Raw genomic sequence first — 19,120 nt, 5'->3', positions numbered from 1 at the left:
GTTCTGAAAAAGTTTCCAAATTTTATGAAGACTGAATCAATAGTTCAAATTCAAAAAATAATCCAAGCCAAAAAGAAAAGTGCTTATTCCTTCAGTTCAGTCATCTTAAAAAAAAAAGAAACACTCCTCCTTCTCTTACTAAGCAAGTTTTGAGGGAACTGATTACTGCAGAGACCTTTTTTGTCTTTCATTCCTCAAGTGAAAGTACAAAACCCAACTTCATGTGCTCCCAACATCCGGCTCAAGCACAACTCTGGAAAAAGCAACAAGTTACTGTGTCACAAGATGTGATGCCCTTGCATTTGTATTGCACTGTGGAAGTTGAAAGATAATTTCCCAGATAAAATATAAGACCTCACCAAACACTGATATATCTGGCTTCACCATATCATACATTTCACTGCTGTAGAACTTGGAAATGATGCTGTATAAAATGCACGTGTTCTCAAGTGTTCATGTATCTATAGCTGAAATAATTTACCAAAGAATGCAAGTAGGACCCACCACCTCATTTCTATCTGACAGCTCATCCACTTAATAATAATTTTATTAAAATACTTTTTTTTCTCCAAACAACCTTTTGAATCTATTTGTTTCTGAAGAGCTCAGAGCTGCTAACAAATATTTTCTTTGTGTACTATTACATTTTCCTGGATTACAGCTGTACCACATCAGCATGCAGATCTTTAGTGAGGTACAAAACATTTCTGATGTGCAAGCATGCCCTCTTCTGGATATCCAGCACCATCATTTCAGCTGAAAATTCCCTAAATTACAGCAAAATCCTCCAACATTGCTTTGCAGAGCCTTCCTTTCATTTGTAAAAACATTCCTGGTATAAACAAATAAAAATAATCCAAACCAGTGCAGGATGAACTGCTGGTTTACACAGAACTGACATATTTTCTGCAGTTTGGATTGTTAATGGCACTGTAAATATTGCAGTGCCATTAGTGACAGGAAAAGAGCTTTGACCTTTCCTGAGGTGAAGTGAATCCTTGACTACCCACATGCTGATCTAATCATGTGTCATTTTTGTCTCAGTTTTCAGTGCAACAGGCAAACCAAAGCCATTCAGAATTTGCCCAGTTATAGTAAAAAAATTCAGTCCCACTGCTGAGAAGATTCAGGTAGTTTTTAAAGAAAAGAAATCAAAGAGAGAAATCCCATGCAAAATACAGATATTTTGCACCCCCTTCAACAGTCAAACACTACATTTATACAATTACTGAAGGTTTTTTAATGTGCAACAGAAGATGTTTTGTAGCCTCCAAGGAGACACAGATTTTTGATGTGGTTTTCTGAAAGCTCACTAATTGCAGTAGGCCCATGCTTCTTTTGAGTCATTCCCAGTAGCTCTATAAATGCATTGGGAGGATTTTTCTTTGCATCCAAAACAATACAACACCCAACAATGTTAATCTGGATTGTGTAAATACTAAAAGTAAGACTTAGACACCAAAAGCAGGTATACACAGAGCTAGTAATCATATTTTTGGTATAGTATAAAATGCACTATAAACTTCTCTCATTTTGATATTGACTTGCAGACATGGAAAACAAATAGCCCATAAATGCTAACTTCTGTAGAAATAAAATTAGAGAGGTTATGAATCACACTATATAGACAAGATTGATAAAGGACTTTTTTCAGGTGGACAAACAGCTTTAACAACATCATTTTCAGACAAACTGCATCTGAAATTGAGGCAATGCTTTCCAGCGTATCAAAATCACCAGTGCAGAAGTCATTACTTCTGTAAGAGCACACTTTAGGAAAAAAAAAAAAAAACAAAACAACTAACTAATTTATACAAAATTAAATGAGTTGAACATGAAAACCATTGCATGAAAATGCAATTTTGGGGGATTGGTGTGCTTTGATTGGGGTTCTTTTGAAGAAAGAACACATTTTTATTTTCGCTGAATACACTAAGTTTAAAATGATCAAATACTCTCAAAAGGTACCAACAGTACAGTCAGACCTTCTGTATGCATACATACATATATGAAATAAAACAATGAGGAAAAACAAAAACATTTCTCAAGAAAAGCAAGTTCCCTGACTATTGATAAAATTTGGTTCACTTACTGAATAATTTATACCCAGCTATGGCACACCAGAAATTAATACATTTTATAGAAAGGCAGTTTGGGTTGTTGGTCAAAAACAATGAAAAATCATCACAATTATATCCCACACCGTTTTGACTGTTGTGCCATTCATTCTGTCATGAGTTGGTTTTGTCCCAGCTTTCAGTTTAATGGATAAACACTGTAATTATACAATTAATGCAGATTTTTTTTAATGTGGCAATGGCAAGGCACTCAAAACTTTAATGAATTAAGATGGGTATGACCTCAATTTTAATGTTGAGTAGGAGAAGCCCAGGCAGACTAAGCCCTACAGGAACTGAGAAAATCAGGTTTGGATTTACTGTCAGTCTAGAAAATTTCTGTGCTAATTTAGAGGGAAGTATCTTGTTAGAAACATCACTCAACCTAATACACCAATTCAGCTTTAGACTCCATAAACTTCCTATGCTTTATGTACATTTTAACATGATATACAACACTTTTATAATGACATATCATAGTCTGCCTTCAAAGAAAAAGGACAAAAGGGAGTCAAAACATTCTCTGGTTGATACCACCAAGGAAAATCCAGCACTGTGGTTCAAAACCACCATTTCCTCCCACAAATATTAGAATCACAGAGTCAGAGAATCAGTAAGACAGCTGGTGATGGATGAGATAAGGAAAGAGGGGAGCCCTGTGAGGCAGGAACTGTCTCCTTGTCCTTATCAGAGAACTCAGCTGTGGTAACTCCCCTGCCCAGGAGGTCCTGGGACATTCACACGTGGCCTGAAGGTGCTCACTCTGCTGAGGAGCCAAAATGGGCCATGATGGGCCCAGCTGCACTCATGTGATGGGCAGCTGTATGGAATTAGAAGGCATCAAAGACTCCTGAAGTGACCCTTGATGTTACAGTGAGCTTGATCCACAGCATTCCATCATCCAGGTGCTCCTCATCCAGAGCATTCCATCATCCAGGTGTCCCTGATCCACAGGACATCACCCAGCTGAAGTTCCCCGCCCCAGGGGAGGTACCTGAGTGTTTCTACATGAACCTGAGTGAATAGAAACCCAACAGATGTGACGTTTTGGAGGTTTCCTCCACCATCTGATGGGTTTGGTCTGTGACCATTATTTTTGACTAACTACCATCAAAATTGCACTGACCAAGTCTCGTTGTGAACCCTTTGGGTGGTAAGATAGTTTTATTCTTATCCTTTCCTTCTCTTTCTCATGCATTTTCTTAGGTGATTTTTGTGCTTTTATATTGTCATATTACTAAAGTTAACAAGCAAAATGCCTGCATATCTGTTTTCCTTTGTAACCAAATTATTCTATAATAAACCCTACATAAGTATGTTTACAAAAAACACTCATTCAGAGTCATTTCACTCTAATCCCCAAGGGATTTATTAACAAGAACCTGGGATACCCTCCCCTTTTAGAGTAGATTGTAACAGGTAGTTGTAAAGAATAAATTACTTTAGTAAATTTAAAAATCTATTCATCCCAACAGGGACGTGTAAATCTGTAATCACCAGAACCTGAAATCAGGACAATTTTTTAGGATAGTTGTTATATCCAAGCCACGAAGTTTCATTTTGTCAGTGCCTTTTTATTTATTTTTGATTTTAAACACCAGTGTGGTTATCTGAATCTGATAGGAAAAACACAGCAAACTCTAAATATGGAATTACAAAACCAGGAAATTCATGAATGAATAAATAAATAAAACTAGCCTGTCCAATTGTAAATGATGCTGCATTTCTATAAATCTGCTGGAAAATAATGGACGTGCCTTATGATGAGGGCCCGACATTATCAAAATAGAAAAGACAGAAGGTTCCTGAAAAGGTGTCTCAAGTCACAGTGCAGGTTGCATACTTAGACAGTGATTTATGTACAATTGTGAGCAGTCAAGGCACTCAGGAGCGATCCATAAGTGCAAAAATCTTGAACTGTCTGAGAAGCAATGCATAGAACATTTGGAAACCTATCCTATTCCTCCAACTATAACTCCTTTGTTTCTACTTGTTTCTTTCAAGTACTCAAAGCCAAAACTGCTCTAAAAGAGCCAAGTGAATAGTAAAATAGCTCATCTCCAGCTTGAAATACAGTGGAAATCTTTAAACACACTTCTGTCCTGTAAAAATTATTTGACCACACAGGAATTTGACAATGGTACTGATGGAAATACTGCCCTGCTGTGCCAGTCACGCGTGAGTCAGTCGATGCTGCTGCTCCAGAAGTCAATGTTGTCACTCATCCCTGATTCCTCATCTCAGGACAGCTCTGGACATTCCTCTGTCTCATAACTGTAATTTACTGCTCACTGTCACCCAGATTAACCTCATGCAAGTCAGCTCCAGAGCTGAAATGTACACACCAATTATTGCCGATCTTAAATATGAATTCAGATGAAGCTGTTAAATGTGACAGCTGGCAGTATCTTGAGAGTTTATAGATTTTTTCAGTTGCTATCGTGATTTTCATTCTCCAATCAAGCACAATAACCAGCTGTCTGCTAAGGACATTTCATCTTCATGTAATGCAGCACTCTGTTGTTCCTTTGAGCAATTCCAGTTTTTTACTGATATATTTGTGAAGAGAAGCTGCCTGCAGGCTTGTGCTTTCTCATTTGTTTTTCTGCTATTTTGTTGGTTCAATAAATGACATTTTCTTCTCTATAGGGAACATGAATTAGAACCTATAGCAACTCAGGAGTGAGCAGGTATTAAGGACAGGTAGTAACTTTATAGAGTAAGATTTAGAAGAGCAAACATTACCCCCATGGTCAAGTAGGGTCTTCCTAGAGCACATTGCACAGGATTGCATCCAGATGGTTCTGGAATATTTCCAGTGAGGGATATTCTACAACCTCTCTGGGAAACCTGTTCCAGTGCTCAGATGTGATTCTCACATCTAAACATTAAATCATCAGTAGTAATACAAGACTACATTAAAGACTGATCATACCACTCAGACACAGAAATCTTATCTGTCCCAAAAATCAATTAAAAAAAAAAAAAACTCCTCTGGAATGTCAGCAGAGACTGGGAGCAGTGACACTGGATAAAAGGTAAAGCAAGGCAAGAGAATGCAAGTTGGCTTAATAAGGAACCCAAAGGCTTTAGAGGAGAAAATCATATCTGAAGCAGCTGGGAAATGCCTTTTTAAATGCAGATTTGAATTAATGCCAAGCCAGTACTGGAGTGATTACAGAGGTCTTTAACACTCATGGCTTACTCACTTGTCAACTGCTTTCCAAATTTATCATTGATACACCCCAGCAACACAACATTCAGTCTGTCTCTGGCACTGAATCTGATGATGTCAGAGGGAATTCAAAGCATCCTTTTTTAAGCATATTTTTCTAAAGATATAATTTCCTCCCTTTCTTATGTTAATGAGACATCAACCCAGCAGCACCCAGAGTCTTGCTAGAAAGGGTGCCCAGCACTGGGCTGAGTTTGGCAGAGCATTTCTGAGTCAGGAGTTTAAGAGCTGCAACTCCCAGGTTCCTGGTATTGTTGCTCCCTGACAGCCTGCAATATAAATCATGAAGGATCCAGGAGAGAAAACCAGCAGGAAACTGGACCCCAATCAGAGCTAACCATCCATTAAATAAGGCTTTCATTTAGATAAATGGAAAACAATTGCATTAGGAGCTTCTGTGGAGCTGCATTTAGGTTTTCTCTGTAGGACAGAAGTCTAGAAATGTAATTTTATTTTGAAAGAAATTATGGGATTTATCACATATACATAAGAAGCTAAAAAAATACCTATCAATTTTCTCTGAGACCCTGGCAAAAAAAAAAAAAGTCATATGACACAGCAAACTGAGAACTCTCTTGCCTTTCCTTCCCAAAAGTAACAGATTCTAAAGTTCAGATGAGTTCATGAGAGAAATAATAGATACCAACCTGGGAAAAGATTTTGTCAAAGTTACTGATAAATCAAATGAAGAATATGCATATTTCTGGATATACAAAGAATAATGAAACATTATACATCTCATCTCCATAGAAGTTCTTATACAGAACTCCCAGGGATCTCCCTTGCAGAGGGTTTAGGTACTGTGAGACTCTGGTCAATGCAGTAACTACACAAATATATAATTGTTCATAAAACTAGGAAAGAGCCTATGGACTAATTAAAAACATTATTTGACAGGTAGGTAATCGAGTAAATCAACATTTATCTGAGGAGAAGGAAGCAGAAACCAAAATACATGTTTCATAACAATAAATAATACAACTGACGAATTATACAACTGCAGAATATTACAGCTGCACCATTTTTACTTACCTAAGTTGAAATCTCCCCTCTCTTTCTTTCTACCAAGTTTTTGGGGTTTTTTTTCAGATTTTATTTTGGATGCCAAAATTTGGAAAGTATCTACTTTTTCTTCAACTCATAGCCCTTTCCTTCAGCTCTTGAAGTTTTGTAAGAAGAACCCCTCTGAACCCAAATCACAGAACTAGATGAATGAATAGGAACTATTTTAAGCTGGAAAAGGACTGAACTAACACTGACTGAACAGCTCATTGCCAACACCGTGCCCTTCATAATCTGCATCCTTTAAATATTTACAAAGTATTTACTTTGCTGTATGCTTATTTGATCAACACTCATACAAAAAATATCATCATTTTGCAGCTATTATCAAACAGAAGAAACCTCAAAACATGAATGACTGATTAATTTCACAATCTCTAAAGCAAGAGCAGGATTGCAGTGGTTTAAAGCCACACAGGCAGAAAACATTAAAGATGTGCATCTTTGCAAAATCAACCTTGATCAGACTTAGGACTGTGTCATGTTTGGTGTGTGCCAATCACTTTTACCCTTTTGAAACTCATGAAAGCTTTAAAACACTTTCCAATTGAAATCTTGGAAAAAAACCCCAAGAAAATCAATCCTCAGGTTTCAAGGAAATAGGTTTAGCACGAAAGCAAATTCTTGTGGATATTCTCAGTTCAGAGAGAAAAGGAGAGAGATTTCTACCAGGCTAATCCTGGGAAAAAGTCTGAGAGGAATGTAAACCATTTATTGTCTCTCTTTCTGTTCATATTGTTTATAGATATGTTCTAACCCTATGTGCTATTCATAGTGCACCAATGGTGTGAGATGTTTTCACTCTGAGACCAATCATATTTCACTTTAGCGATCCTGGTTATAAAAGAGGAACGCCAGTTGTTAATAAAGTGTTATTTCTTTGCCTTCTGACAATGGAGTAATTTTCATTCCCATCCTGCCCCAACAGCGACAAATTCTGCCAGGGCAGAACAGATGAAATTCAACCCTTAAATAACAGGAGCTGCCTACAAGCTCAGGATCTGATCTTCTGTCCTGGCTATGGGGATTTAATTAATTTATTGGAGAAGTCTAGAGATACTTAACTTACCCCCTGCCCATGTTAGATTATAACAGTTGTCATCTCAATGGCTCTTCAGGCTCTGTTGGCTGTATTGATCTGATCTCCAGTATTGATCTGGTCTCTGACAATTATAACTGGAGCTTAAGCAACGGAGGCTCAAATTATTTAATGAAGGAAGGAGTCTGGCAGATTGTCCTTTCCTAGAGCATGCATGACATGGAAGTTGGCTGGCAGCTACAAGCTGACCCATAGAGGATTCATCTCCTCAAAAGGGCAGATTGAGGAGTCAATGCTCAAAGAAACATTGGAATTTTTTAACCTGGTATCTTAAAATGCCATCCACCCTTAAAGAACTGAATTGATACCCCCTACTTTACCTGTCCCTATGTACAAAACCCATAAATTTAGGCATAGTAATATATACTCTTTATCCCATCCATTCTAACTGCTAACATTAGTTTGGAAATTATCATTGTCAAATTCTACCACACCAGATCTGTTAAAATCAGAAGTACTGCATTTTATGTAAATTAAGTATATATTCAGTTTTTATAATGTTTACTCAATAGGTGTAAAAAAAATCTTACTTAAGTTGACTACATTTCAGTATAAAGCAGAAAAAAAAAAATTACAGAGGTATAATTCAGACTAAGAAGGACACAAAAAAGGGGAGGAAATAAAGACTGTTTGAAAAAACATATTGTGGAAACCATAAAAGCAACTGCTCACACCATTATGTGTTTAAGTAAAAATGATGAAACTGTATTAGCAACCTTCAGAGTGGTCATAAATGCCTGCAGGAATTTAAAACTTTCCTCCCTCTGTAAATGCAGTCAGAAATAAAATAATAATGTTTCTGGTCCAGGGGCAAATTGCATCATTACCAAAACTCTGTGTACTGAAAAAGAGGCACCACAATAAAATGAGAAGCCACCATTCATCAATTCTCAAAGTTTTTTCAAAAGACCTTTAAGAATTACACCAGTATTTCTTCTACAAAGCAAGATTTTCTAGGAAGAAACCCAGCAAGTTCTTTTCCACCACAGCCTCATCACCTGGTATTTAATGTTCTCTTTTATAACTTCTAACCCATAACACAGCAGCAAAACTTCACATTCATTCAAGCTTTCACAAGAACCTGTCAACCATAATCTCAAAAAACTAAGAGGCAAATAATGCTTTGCAATTCAACCAAACAGCTATTCCTTGAGGTGACTCTATTACATGGAACAATATCTTTGAAAAGCAACATTTAATCCTGAACTGTAAAATGAAGTGACTAAAGGACTGAAGTTTGCACTACTGATACGGAATTTCATCACTCTAACAACTGTAACAGTACCAATGAAAATAAAAACGTTAAAGGTCTATCCTCAAACACCCTCTGCAGCATTATTTTGATGATTCCAGCACAATGGGATCAAAATATGTCATCTGATAATCTGGGAGCAACCAAAGAAACAGCAAAGTAGAGGATGCTCAGTTTGACACCTCTTGGCAAACATTTTAATTTTAAAACAGGTTGTTGATGTTGCTTTGGTCTTTTTCCCAAATCCTCAAAAGGACATGGCAATAGAATATCTGAGTTTTAATACACAATATTGGGTGGAGAGAATTTTCTGGGACAAGTTCTGTTTGTGCAGAACAAAGGTTATGCACTGCCAGTTCACACCACACTGTGTGAACACCTCTGGAAATCCTACCCAGAGAGTTGTTTTTAAATTGTGTGAATACCACTAATGCTGATCTCACTACTTTCATGGCAACTGAGTATTTCATAGCTCCACCAGAAAGTGAAACCTTCAGTGGTTTAACTCACACACCAAAATAAGTCAACCTTTTGTGAATATCTATAGGTAAGATCCTAAAAATCAAACACAATGACCATCCCCCAGGGGCAAGAATGCTGAAAATTACCCATATTCATCTTCAATAAGAAAACAATTATTGGGCTATTTCCAAGCGATCCCGGTTATAAAAGAGGAACTCTACTTGTTAATAAAGTGTTCTTTCTTTGCCTCCTGACAAGGCAAAGAAAGAATGCATTATTAACAAGTAGAGTTAATCAACAATTGATTAATTAACAAGAATTAACAAGTAGAGTTACTAAACAAGAATTTTAACCAGATAACCTACTGCTCCAGTAATTGAGATTACTCACCATTGTTTTCATTTTAAAAAGTATTCTACTTACAAAGGAACTGCTAGTTCTTATATAAGAAGAAACTTTTATGCCAAATTCACGAGGAGCACGGAGTTCCTTGGCAATACAACACTTGTCAAGTGAGTTACCAAGCGCACCCAACATTCGCAACGCGTTAAAAGTTCAACAACTCCAACAGCACCACCCCTACAAAACCACCTTAGGACTTCTGAGATACATTGAAGCAGCTGCAGCCTCGGGGGTTGGAGGCCCCCTTTGTGACTTACGTTGTTCATGTACTCGGAGAGGAGGTCCTGCAGGGCCTGGCGCACGGCGTTGCACTCGGCCACGATGCGCTCGCGGCGGTCGTCGCGCGTGCACGAGGAGTCGGCCATCAGCGCCGCCCCGCTGATGATGCTCTCCAGACGCTCCTCCAGGGACGGCCGGAACCGCGCCTCGCTGAACGTCATCGGGTCCAGGATGATCTTGTTCTGCAAGGAAACAGGAAAATGGTGAGCGGACGCGGGTCTTTGGCATTTTCAATGCCTTTGGAGAGGTTTTTTCAGTCTTTCCTATCAATAATTTATCATGGAATCCCAGGTTGGAAGGGATCGCAAGGGTTATCAGAACTTTCTTGGCGGAATTATCTACCACATTCCTGAAAAAGTAAATATTAGAGAAATATATATGTTGTCCAGATGTTTAAAAGCATTAAGTTTTCTTTTATAGTTCTTTTGAAAGTTTCAAAGTTCTCAGAAAACTTCTTTAGCCTCGTGATAATGTTTACATATTTCTACTGGAGTTCTCACGCACTGCTCATGTAAAAGTGATTGTTTTGCATTCTTCTTTGTGGAAGAGAGAATTGATGGACTGTTGGTTTGACCAGTGTGGTTGGAGAGGTGGCAATTTCATCCTCCAAACCACTGTCACTTTAAAAATTATATATATTGCGAAGCCAGCTCTATTGCAAAATTAGCTCTTTTTCTCTCTTGAACTCACCAAGCTTCTGTGTACTCATTTCATGTCCAATAGCAGCATATACATATGTATATATATATATATATATTAAAAAAAAAAATATATATATATCCATAACCTTGGTGCTCAGAGAAGCTGTGGCTGCCCCTGGATCCCTGGAAATGACCAAGGCCAGGCTGGACAGCGCTTGAAGCAACCTGTGCTAGTGGAAGAGTTTTTAGTCTTTCCTAGAAATAATTTATCACAAAATAGCAGGTTGGAAGGGACCACAAGGATTACCAAAATTTCTTGGAGCAAATTATCTATCAAATTCCTGAAAAAGTAAATATTAGAGAAATATAGACATTAAAATATATGTATATATACATATATACATATTTATATAAATGCAAATATATAAATGTGTATATATACATATATTTATAAAAATATTTCATAACCTTGTTGCCCAGAGAAGCTGTGGCTGTCCCTGGATCCCTGGAAGTCTCCAAAGCCAGGCTGGACATGACTTGAAGCAACCTGAGGTACTGGAAGGTGTCCCTGACCATTGCAGGATCATGGAAGAAGATGATCTTTAAGGTCCCTTACAACCCAAATCACTCCATGCTAAAGCAGTATTATTTTCCCACAAATATTCTGAACATTTCTTGCCTCTTCAGAACATTCATATGCAAGGCATGAGTTTTTTATTCTTGAAGATTGAGTGGGATGTTCTTCATTAATAATTTCATTTTGATTATTTTAATAAGCAGCCTACACTAGTGAAATGTTACTATATTGTCTCAATATTTCATGAATTCAAAAAATTGAGGAAGTTAAGACTGCAAGGAAATCATTACTACACAATGACACACAAAAACGTGAAATCTCTGATTTCCATTCTGTAAAGCATCTTTTAACAGCTTTTTTGGTTTTTAGTCAGGAAAAAAGTGCTGGAGTAGTTAACTAAAAAGGGAGCACTACATGAAGACAGTCTGAAAACATCTTCTGTTTGTCAAACAGTCTTCTGGTTAGCAAAGTATCTTTATTCTACTAGAAAAAGAATTGTTTTTTCAAAAGACTCTTTTTCTAATAAATAAAGGTGAATTCAAAAATTATGATCACTGCTAAATACCTGTGTACTGTGTCTATCAAATTTATTTCCAAGCATCAAATAGGTTTAAACATTGATTCTACTCTTCTCACGGTAAAACTTCATGTGAAGATATGAGTTTTGAGTCACTGCTGGATTATATTTTGACCTCTTTTCTCATTTTGCAGTTCAAGGTAAGAAATACAAAAGCAATAATCACCTGCTCTCACCCTCAGGTACATTTACAACACCTTGTAATTCAGAAACCTTTTGTTGAAATTATGCAAAAAAGTCTTCTAATTGCATATGGACTAAAAACGCTCTGTAAGCTGTGCACTTGTTATTTGAGCTTTCAAAAAGAAAAAATTATGAAATAGGAATAAAAAATGTAAAAGACTTCTGATTTCTAATAATCACACATATTTTGAAGCACATAAGATTTGTTAATGAACCATTTTAATTTTCACAATGTTCTGATAACTTTATGATTACTCTATTTCTTTTAATATCCAAGAGCAATCAGCAAGTGCAAGCCAAATGATACAAGTAATTTGAAAAAGAAAAGAAACAAAACCAACACAGTGTATCAAAATGTACATTAAAATTTAGGAACATGATACATAACCAACATGTACCTTTAGCACTGAAAATTGTATCTGTTTATTATTAATCAGAAAATACTCAAATGGATTTATTTGAAGATAAAGATGAATTCCACTTGAATATTTTCTTAATTTCAGCAGGACAAGGCTCTTAGAAAAGATGTGATTTCTCGATAAAACTTCCAATTCACACACAGAAACCATAACTCTCATTACTATATAGAGAAACAAACCTCTGAGAAATATATAATTTCACTGAATCCTCAGCAGTTAAACAGTAATAAGCACAAGGAATTTATGAAAATCCATTATTTAATGAAAGGACAAATAGAAGAACTTTAACCAGATAACATATTGCTCCAGCTCCAGGAACTGCTGACTTGGCAGAAAAAATGCTGCATTAGCCAGAATGTGAAATAATGTCTCACATGTATCTTCTGGGGTCTGTGTTTCACAGCAGTAAGCAGAGCAGTTTTATAAGCACCTAAATTAGAAATGACTTCTCCAAGAGTTAGGCCTGTGCATATTTATGTAATGGGGCTTTTAAGCCAAAGGGTAATGCTTGGGATTTTAAGAAACCAGCTGTATAAATTCATTTTCACAACTTCATATTTCACGTGGCAGTAGCAGGACTATAATTGCACCAAATGAACTATATAAGCAACTTATGGAATTAGCAAGAAAAAAATATTGAATTTGTTTCAGAAATGCCTCCCTTTTCCTCCTCTTTTTCACAGCCATAGATCTAAGGTTCTCCACCTGCACAGCAACTTTCAAACAGATCTTACACCTCTCAGCAAGTCATGAATCGTATTTTTCCCCTTAGATTTGAAGACCCTGCACTCAAAACTTCTGCAAGACCCAAGAGCCTACCTGGAATATGGAAATATGCATGTGCATATCTATTTGCACATGCCAGTGCAGCATCCTGCACCTGTGGACCTGCACAGGGGTGACCTGGTGGAGCAGCTTTGAGGAGAAGGACCTGGACATCCTTGTGGAGAACGAGCTGTCCCTGAGCCAGCAGGGCATCCTGGTAGCCAAGAATGCCAATGGCATCCTGGGGTGCTTTGGGTGGAGCATTTCCAGCAGTGCAGGGAGAGGATCCTGCCCCTCTGCTCAGCCCTGTGAGGCCACATTTGGAGAACCCTGTGCAGCTTTGGGCTCCTCAGAACAGGAGAGACCTGAAGATCCTGGACTGGGTGCAGTGGAGGCTGCAAAGGTGATGAAGGGATTGAAGCATCTCCCTGCCCAGGAAAGGCTGAGGGAGCTGGGGCTGCTCGACCTCCAGACAAGCCCCAGCTGAGAGGGACCCTCACTCCTGGCTGTCCCTGGATGTCCCTGGGTGTCCGTGGATGTCCCTGGGTGTCCCTGGATGTCCCTGGGTGTCCCTGGGTGTCCATGTGTGCAGGGAAGGTCAGAGCAGGGCCCAGGCTCTGCTCCAGGGCCCAGCAATGGCACCAGAGGAAGGGACAGGAGCTCCAGCTGAGCTTGAGGAAGAACTTCTCCACTGAGAGCACTGAACAGATTGTCCAGGGAGGCTGTGGAGTCTCCTCACTGGGGATATTCCAGAACTGCCTGGACACAACCCTGTGTCCTGTGCTGTGGTATGGCCCTGCTGGAGCTGAGACCTGGGACCAGGTGACCCTCTGTGGTCCCTTCCAGCCTGACCCATCCTGGGATTCTGTGCATTTTTCCTTACTTTTCGAGCCTTGAAGATGAACAATGTACAGATCAAAGATGAACAATCTACAGATAAAATATCTCCAGTGTGGCTAAACCCTGAAATCCAACTCAACATTTTCACACACAGATATGTTGTACTCCATGATAAAATCAGTGATTTCTGTACAGACTAAATACAAATACCATTTAGATTTTAAATAATAAATTGTGTAGCACAGAGGATGCGCAGTTAACCCAAACCAGCTTTCCTCACTTTGAACTGTAAAAAGGGAATATACTTCTGTGGTATTTGTAAATAAGGGGAAATATTTATGATGATCAAAATTTAGCTCATGAAAAATAAAGGTCACTCGGTTGTACTGAATAATTTTTCATCCCTATCCCATAAAACTTTTTATTTATAACTCATTTCTCAGCTTAAATTTTATTAAATATTTATTTGGGATATCTGTTAATGACAATTCAGAATTGCAGAGTAACTTAGGTTAGAATGAACTCCTGCAGGTCATATTTTAAACACTTCTTTAAAGTACAGACAACTTCACCATCAATTCAGGTTGCTCAAGGCTTCATCCAGTCAAGATGAGAACTCCATCCTTAGAGATTTTCCAAACCTCTCTGTCTACTGTTTGAATGGCCTGATCAACTTCATGGGTGATCATGGGTGACTCTTTCCCTCCCAATATCCAGAATTTTCTCAGAATCACTTTGTGCCAGTTGCACCTCATCCCACAACATGAACCTCAGTTTTGCTTAAAATAGAACTAATAATTATGTAGCTATTTTCTGATGGCTGGATATAAATAAATGACAGTCTAGATGTTTATTTTAAACTCTTTCCCAAATATGTCACAAGAAAAACAGGTTTTGGAGTTTTGGGAAAAGGGAGATGGGATGAGAATCAGCTCCATGACAGCTCCTGATGTTCAGTAATCAATTTTTTGCTTACAAAAGCTATTATTCTTCAAAGAGAACTTGCTGCCAAAATTCAACTTCAGACTATGTTATTGACACCTATAAAACTCTTGCACATATATTAACAAGGAAATAATTGGAAATAATTGTCTTCTGGAAAGAAGAAAAAAATAGTTGGCAGGAAGTCTGGCTAAATTAATTTCTTTAAAAGTTGCAATTTCCCATCACTTCTTAAAAGCCAGTTAATGAAAGATGAATGTAAATGAACTGGAACACTTTAACTTTCTAATTAGTTAACTTATATTAGAGCTATAAATCAAGGACTGATACTATAATTCAGTCCTTATAATTAAGTGTTTCAAATCTCTTTATAAATGTTCAGTTTACTGTAAACATACATCATTTTTGGCTGCAGTTGCTGAAACAAAATCCAAGAAAATTAATTCCAATATAATTGAAGATTAGTTTGAAAACTGTCAAAACTTGTGATAAAATCTTCTTTAAATATAGTTCACTATTTTCTCTTCAACTCTTCTTTTTTCCTTAAATTATATCAAGGTTTGTTTACAGAGACGTTGCCATGTTTTAATAAATATTAGAAACTTCTGAAAATAAACCTCTTTATACTAAGTACTGCTCTAAACCAACTTTCTCTTATCCAGAAGGCAATAAACCATCTCATACACTAATAAACTAGAAAACACCACTTCAAAAATTTAAAATAATGGATAAATTATTCATACTTAGACTAAAAAAACCTGAAAATAGCCATATACCCTACATAAATGTATTGTATAATCAGAGAGTACATCACTATTGAAACTTTGTGACATTTATCTGCATTACAATCTAATTTTCAACCATACCAAAAAACCCCTCACAGACTTTATTAGAAATATAATGCAAAGCAAAACCAAAATGTTGCATTAATAATTTAAAACAGTTTTACAACTCAAAAAAACCCCTAGAATTACTGTATCATTGCCTGCATTTTCCAATTAAATTACCTCATTATTATGTGCAATTGCCTTATTGCTCATGAAATTCTGCTCATCCTCTGGTTTCTGCAGATAGAAAGACTTAAGGAAATTTCAGCAGCTTCTTCAGAACCTCTGCCTAGTTGATTTGTTAAACACATCACACACTTAACACATTTGTTAAATTCACCTGTTTAGAATGTGAAACCTTCAGGGCAGAGACCATTTTCTAACATAGTTCTTAAAGATTTAGAATCACAAAATCACATAGTGGTTAAGGTTGGGAATGACATCTAAGACCATAAACCTCCCACCACCATGTTCACTAAGTGCTACATTGTCCTGGTTTAGGGCAAATTTGGGAGGAAGCCTCCAAAGGGGTCCCTCTAGAAAGAAAATTCAAGCAGCTTCTCTCCCCACAGGTTCAGAAGGCATAAATCTGCTTTGAGAAAAGTGGAAAAAAACTGTTTATTTAACATGCAAATACTCACAAACATGAAAAAATGAATAACATTAACCAATGGAATCTCTCATTGTTCTGAAGAGGTGGCAAATTGAGAGTCCTTTTTGTGGGGTGTAGCTCAGCCTGCTCAGTTTATCAGTCCCTCCTGCACTGGCAAATGTCATGCCCTGGGCCTCAGTGGGCCACAGGTTTGAACTTTTGGGGGTTTTTTTGGGTTTTCAGTTCAGACCAAGGCTGATCAGTTTCAAGAATAAGAAAAGCTACGGTCTGGGGAACTTTTTTGCCTCATCTAGCTAAACAACTAACTAAAAGCAAATAAGAGCTCTGTCCTGCTGTCTGTGCTGGAGACAACAGAGCTCGTGAGAAGGAACGTGGGGGAATCCAGTGCAGTTTCTGCAAACAAACTGCGTGCTTCTTCTCCCCCACTTCGCTCTCAGAACCAGTCTTAAAGGTGCAGAAAATAGCCAGCACAAACAGAACAACTGGGGATACACAGAATTCACAAAATGACCAGGTTGGAAGAGACCTCCAAGATCATCGAGTCCAACCCAGCCCCAACATCTCACCTAAACCCTGGCACCCAGTGCCACATCCAGGCTTTGTTAAACACATCCAGGGATGGTGACTCCACCACCTCCCTGGGCAAAGAATTCCAGAACTTTATCACCCTTTCTGTCAAAAACTTTTTTCGGATATCCAACCTGCATTTCCCAGACCAACCCCACCTGAGCACAGCCACCTTTCAGGAGCTGTAGAGAGTGACAAGGTCACCCCTGAGTCTCCTTTTCTCCAGGCTGAACACCCCCAGCTCCCTCAGCTGTTCCTCACAGGATTTTTGTGTTCCCAGCCCCTCTCCAGCCTTGTTGCTTTTCCCTGGACACACTCCAGGATCTCAAATTCCTTCCCAAACTGAGGGGCCAGAACTGGACACAGCACTCGAGGTGTGGCCTCACCAGTGCTGAGTACAGGGGAAGAATCCCTTCCCTGGTCCTGTTGGCCACATACAAGCATCATAAAGTCAGCCTAGGATGTACATCCACAGGGTTTTTAACACTTCCTGAGACAGTAAATACACAACTGCCCTGAGAACAAGGAAAATGCAATTTTCAAGGTAAATGCCACTGCAAAGTGTGATAGATATTTTAGCTAAACAATGCCACAACCACAAGACAGCAGGAAAAACTGCCTTTGAGTAGAAAGCAGCATATGATATACTGAGGCACCTAGTTTTTCTGAGTAACTTGGAGACAAGACCTTATAAATAAGAGTGTTTGATGTATTTCTTTGTCAGAAGTACCTTCACTGCTGCGAAAATAAATGCTGTGTGCTCACAGGTTTGGCTTCTGCACCTTTGTCCGTGTCTCCTGCAATGCTAACAAGGCTGTTGATCTCCTGTTTAGCAATAAATCCAATGTTCCTACCTGCCACAATGCTGTGTTACACCATACAGCTGGAAGAGTGTGACACTGCAATGCTAAACTGCAGCTGCCAATGAACTGCTCTGGAGTGATGAAACAACACAGAAATTATCCACAGGGGCTCCAAGAGAGCTGGAGAGGGATTTTGGACAAGGGCATGGGGTTACAGGACAGGGAGAATGGCTGGGTTAGACGGGATTTTGGGAAGAAATTCTTTACTGTGAGGGTTTTGGTGGCTGCCCCATCCCTGGAAGTGTCCAAGGCCAGGCTGGACAGGGCTTGGAGTACCCTGGGATATTGGGAGGTGTCCCTGCCCATGGCAGGGGTGTAACAAAATGGTCTTGAAGTTCCTTTCCACCCCAAACCATGCTGTGATTCTCTGACCTTTCCAGGCTGGCTGCATCCCCAGCAGGTTCACGAGCATCCCACTAAGGCAGGAGTGCACAACCATGGGAAGCAGCAGCAGCCCCACCTTCCCAGCCCCCTAAATATAAATGCTGCTTCCCTGAAATTGTGGAGGTGTTCACTTCTCACATACCTAAGCTACAGAAGCACCTCAGAGGTGTTAAAAAAACACAGGCAAAATAGTAGCAAGTGTAGTCTAATTAGAACATTTCACTTAGTGCTCTTCTCGAGATATTATATGTAATTTGAAAGAAAATTTACTATGTTTTTGGTTTATATTCATACTTGCATTAAAAAGAAAATAGGAAACCTGCAATAATTTGAATAATAATACAATAACTACTGCTACACAAAACACATTTCCTTATAAAAATGATAATTAGATGTTTAAAGTGTGTCTTTTCTGTGTTTTTAGTATGTCTAACAAATTTGTGCTTGAGGGCTCACTACAAAAATTCCTTTGTATATAAACTGGCCTGCTGCAAACAAGTTACATGTATTTTGATAGAGAATTACAAGCAGCAGTTGGTGTGTTGGCAAAAGGCTCTTTCTACCACCAAAAGAAGTAGTAGCAAAATGCTATGGTTAAATTCCAACAAGTATTTTTGATAGCTAAATCTTTCTCCAGTACTAGTTTACTATACAAGAGCATTTCAGAGAGAAAAAAAATAAATTCATAGACATGAAAAAAATACACCAGAAGCTCACTAGATGGTGCTCCTATACAGCAAATACAGCTCAGCAGCCCCATTCTCACTGCTAAAGGGGAATGAAGGCAATGAGATCCTAATCCAGTTACCCAGGGTGCTTCCCTTCACAGAAATCACATTTTTGCCATGCATTTGTTTTTCAAATCCTGACATTTTCAGTGCCATCCTATCCTTTGTACTCTGAAGCTGACCCTTTCCACAGTAATACATAAACAAACCCACACATACACAGAAGGGGTTGTAATGGGAAATGCAGCAATAACTGAAAGGAAAATGTTGTTTGGGCCCCTCAGCA

The 19,120-nt window shown here is 38.3% G+C and overlaps 1 protein-coding gene across 3 annotated transcripts in view; it reads right to left on the bottom strand.

The window, feature by feature from the left end:
• CTNNA2 (catenin alpha 2) overlaps positions 1 to 19,120 on the bottom strand; it is a 471,460-nt gene that overhangs the window by 322,253 nt on the left and 130,087 nt on the right. For all 3 annotated transcript variants that reach the window (XM_030270317.4, XM_072927892.1, XM_002188730.7), the window contains exon 7: positions 9,887 to 10,090. In XM_030270317.4, coding sequence (XP_030126177.1) covers positions 9,887 to 10,090 — 204 coding nt within the window. The remainder of the gene's footprint in view (positions 1 to 9,886; positions 10,091 to 19,120) is intronic.

This window comes from Taeniopygia guttata, chromosome 4 (genome assembly GCF_048771995.1).
Source record: "Taeniopygia guttata chromosome 4, bTaeGut7.mat, whole genome shotgun sequence".
Lineage (NCBI taxonomy): Eukaryota > Metazoa > Chordata > Aves > Passeriformes > Estrildidae > Taeniopygia > Taeniopygia guttata.
Note: the sequence above shows the minus strand (reverse complement) of the source record. Positions and strands in the feature narration are given on the sequence as shown.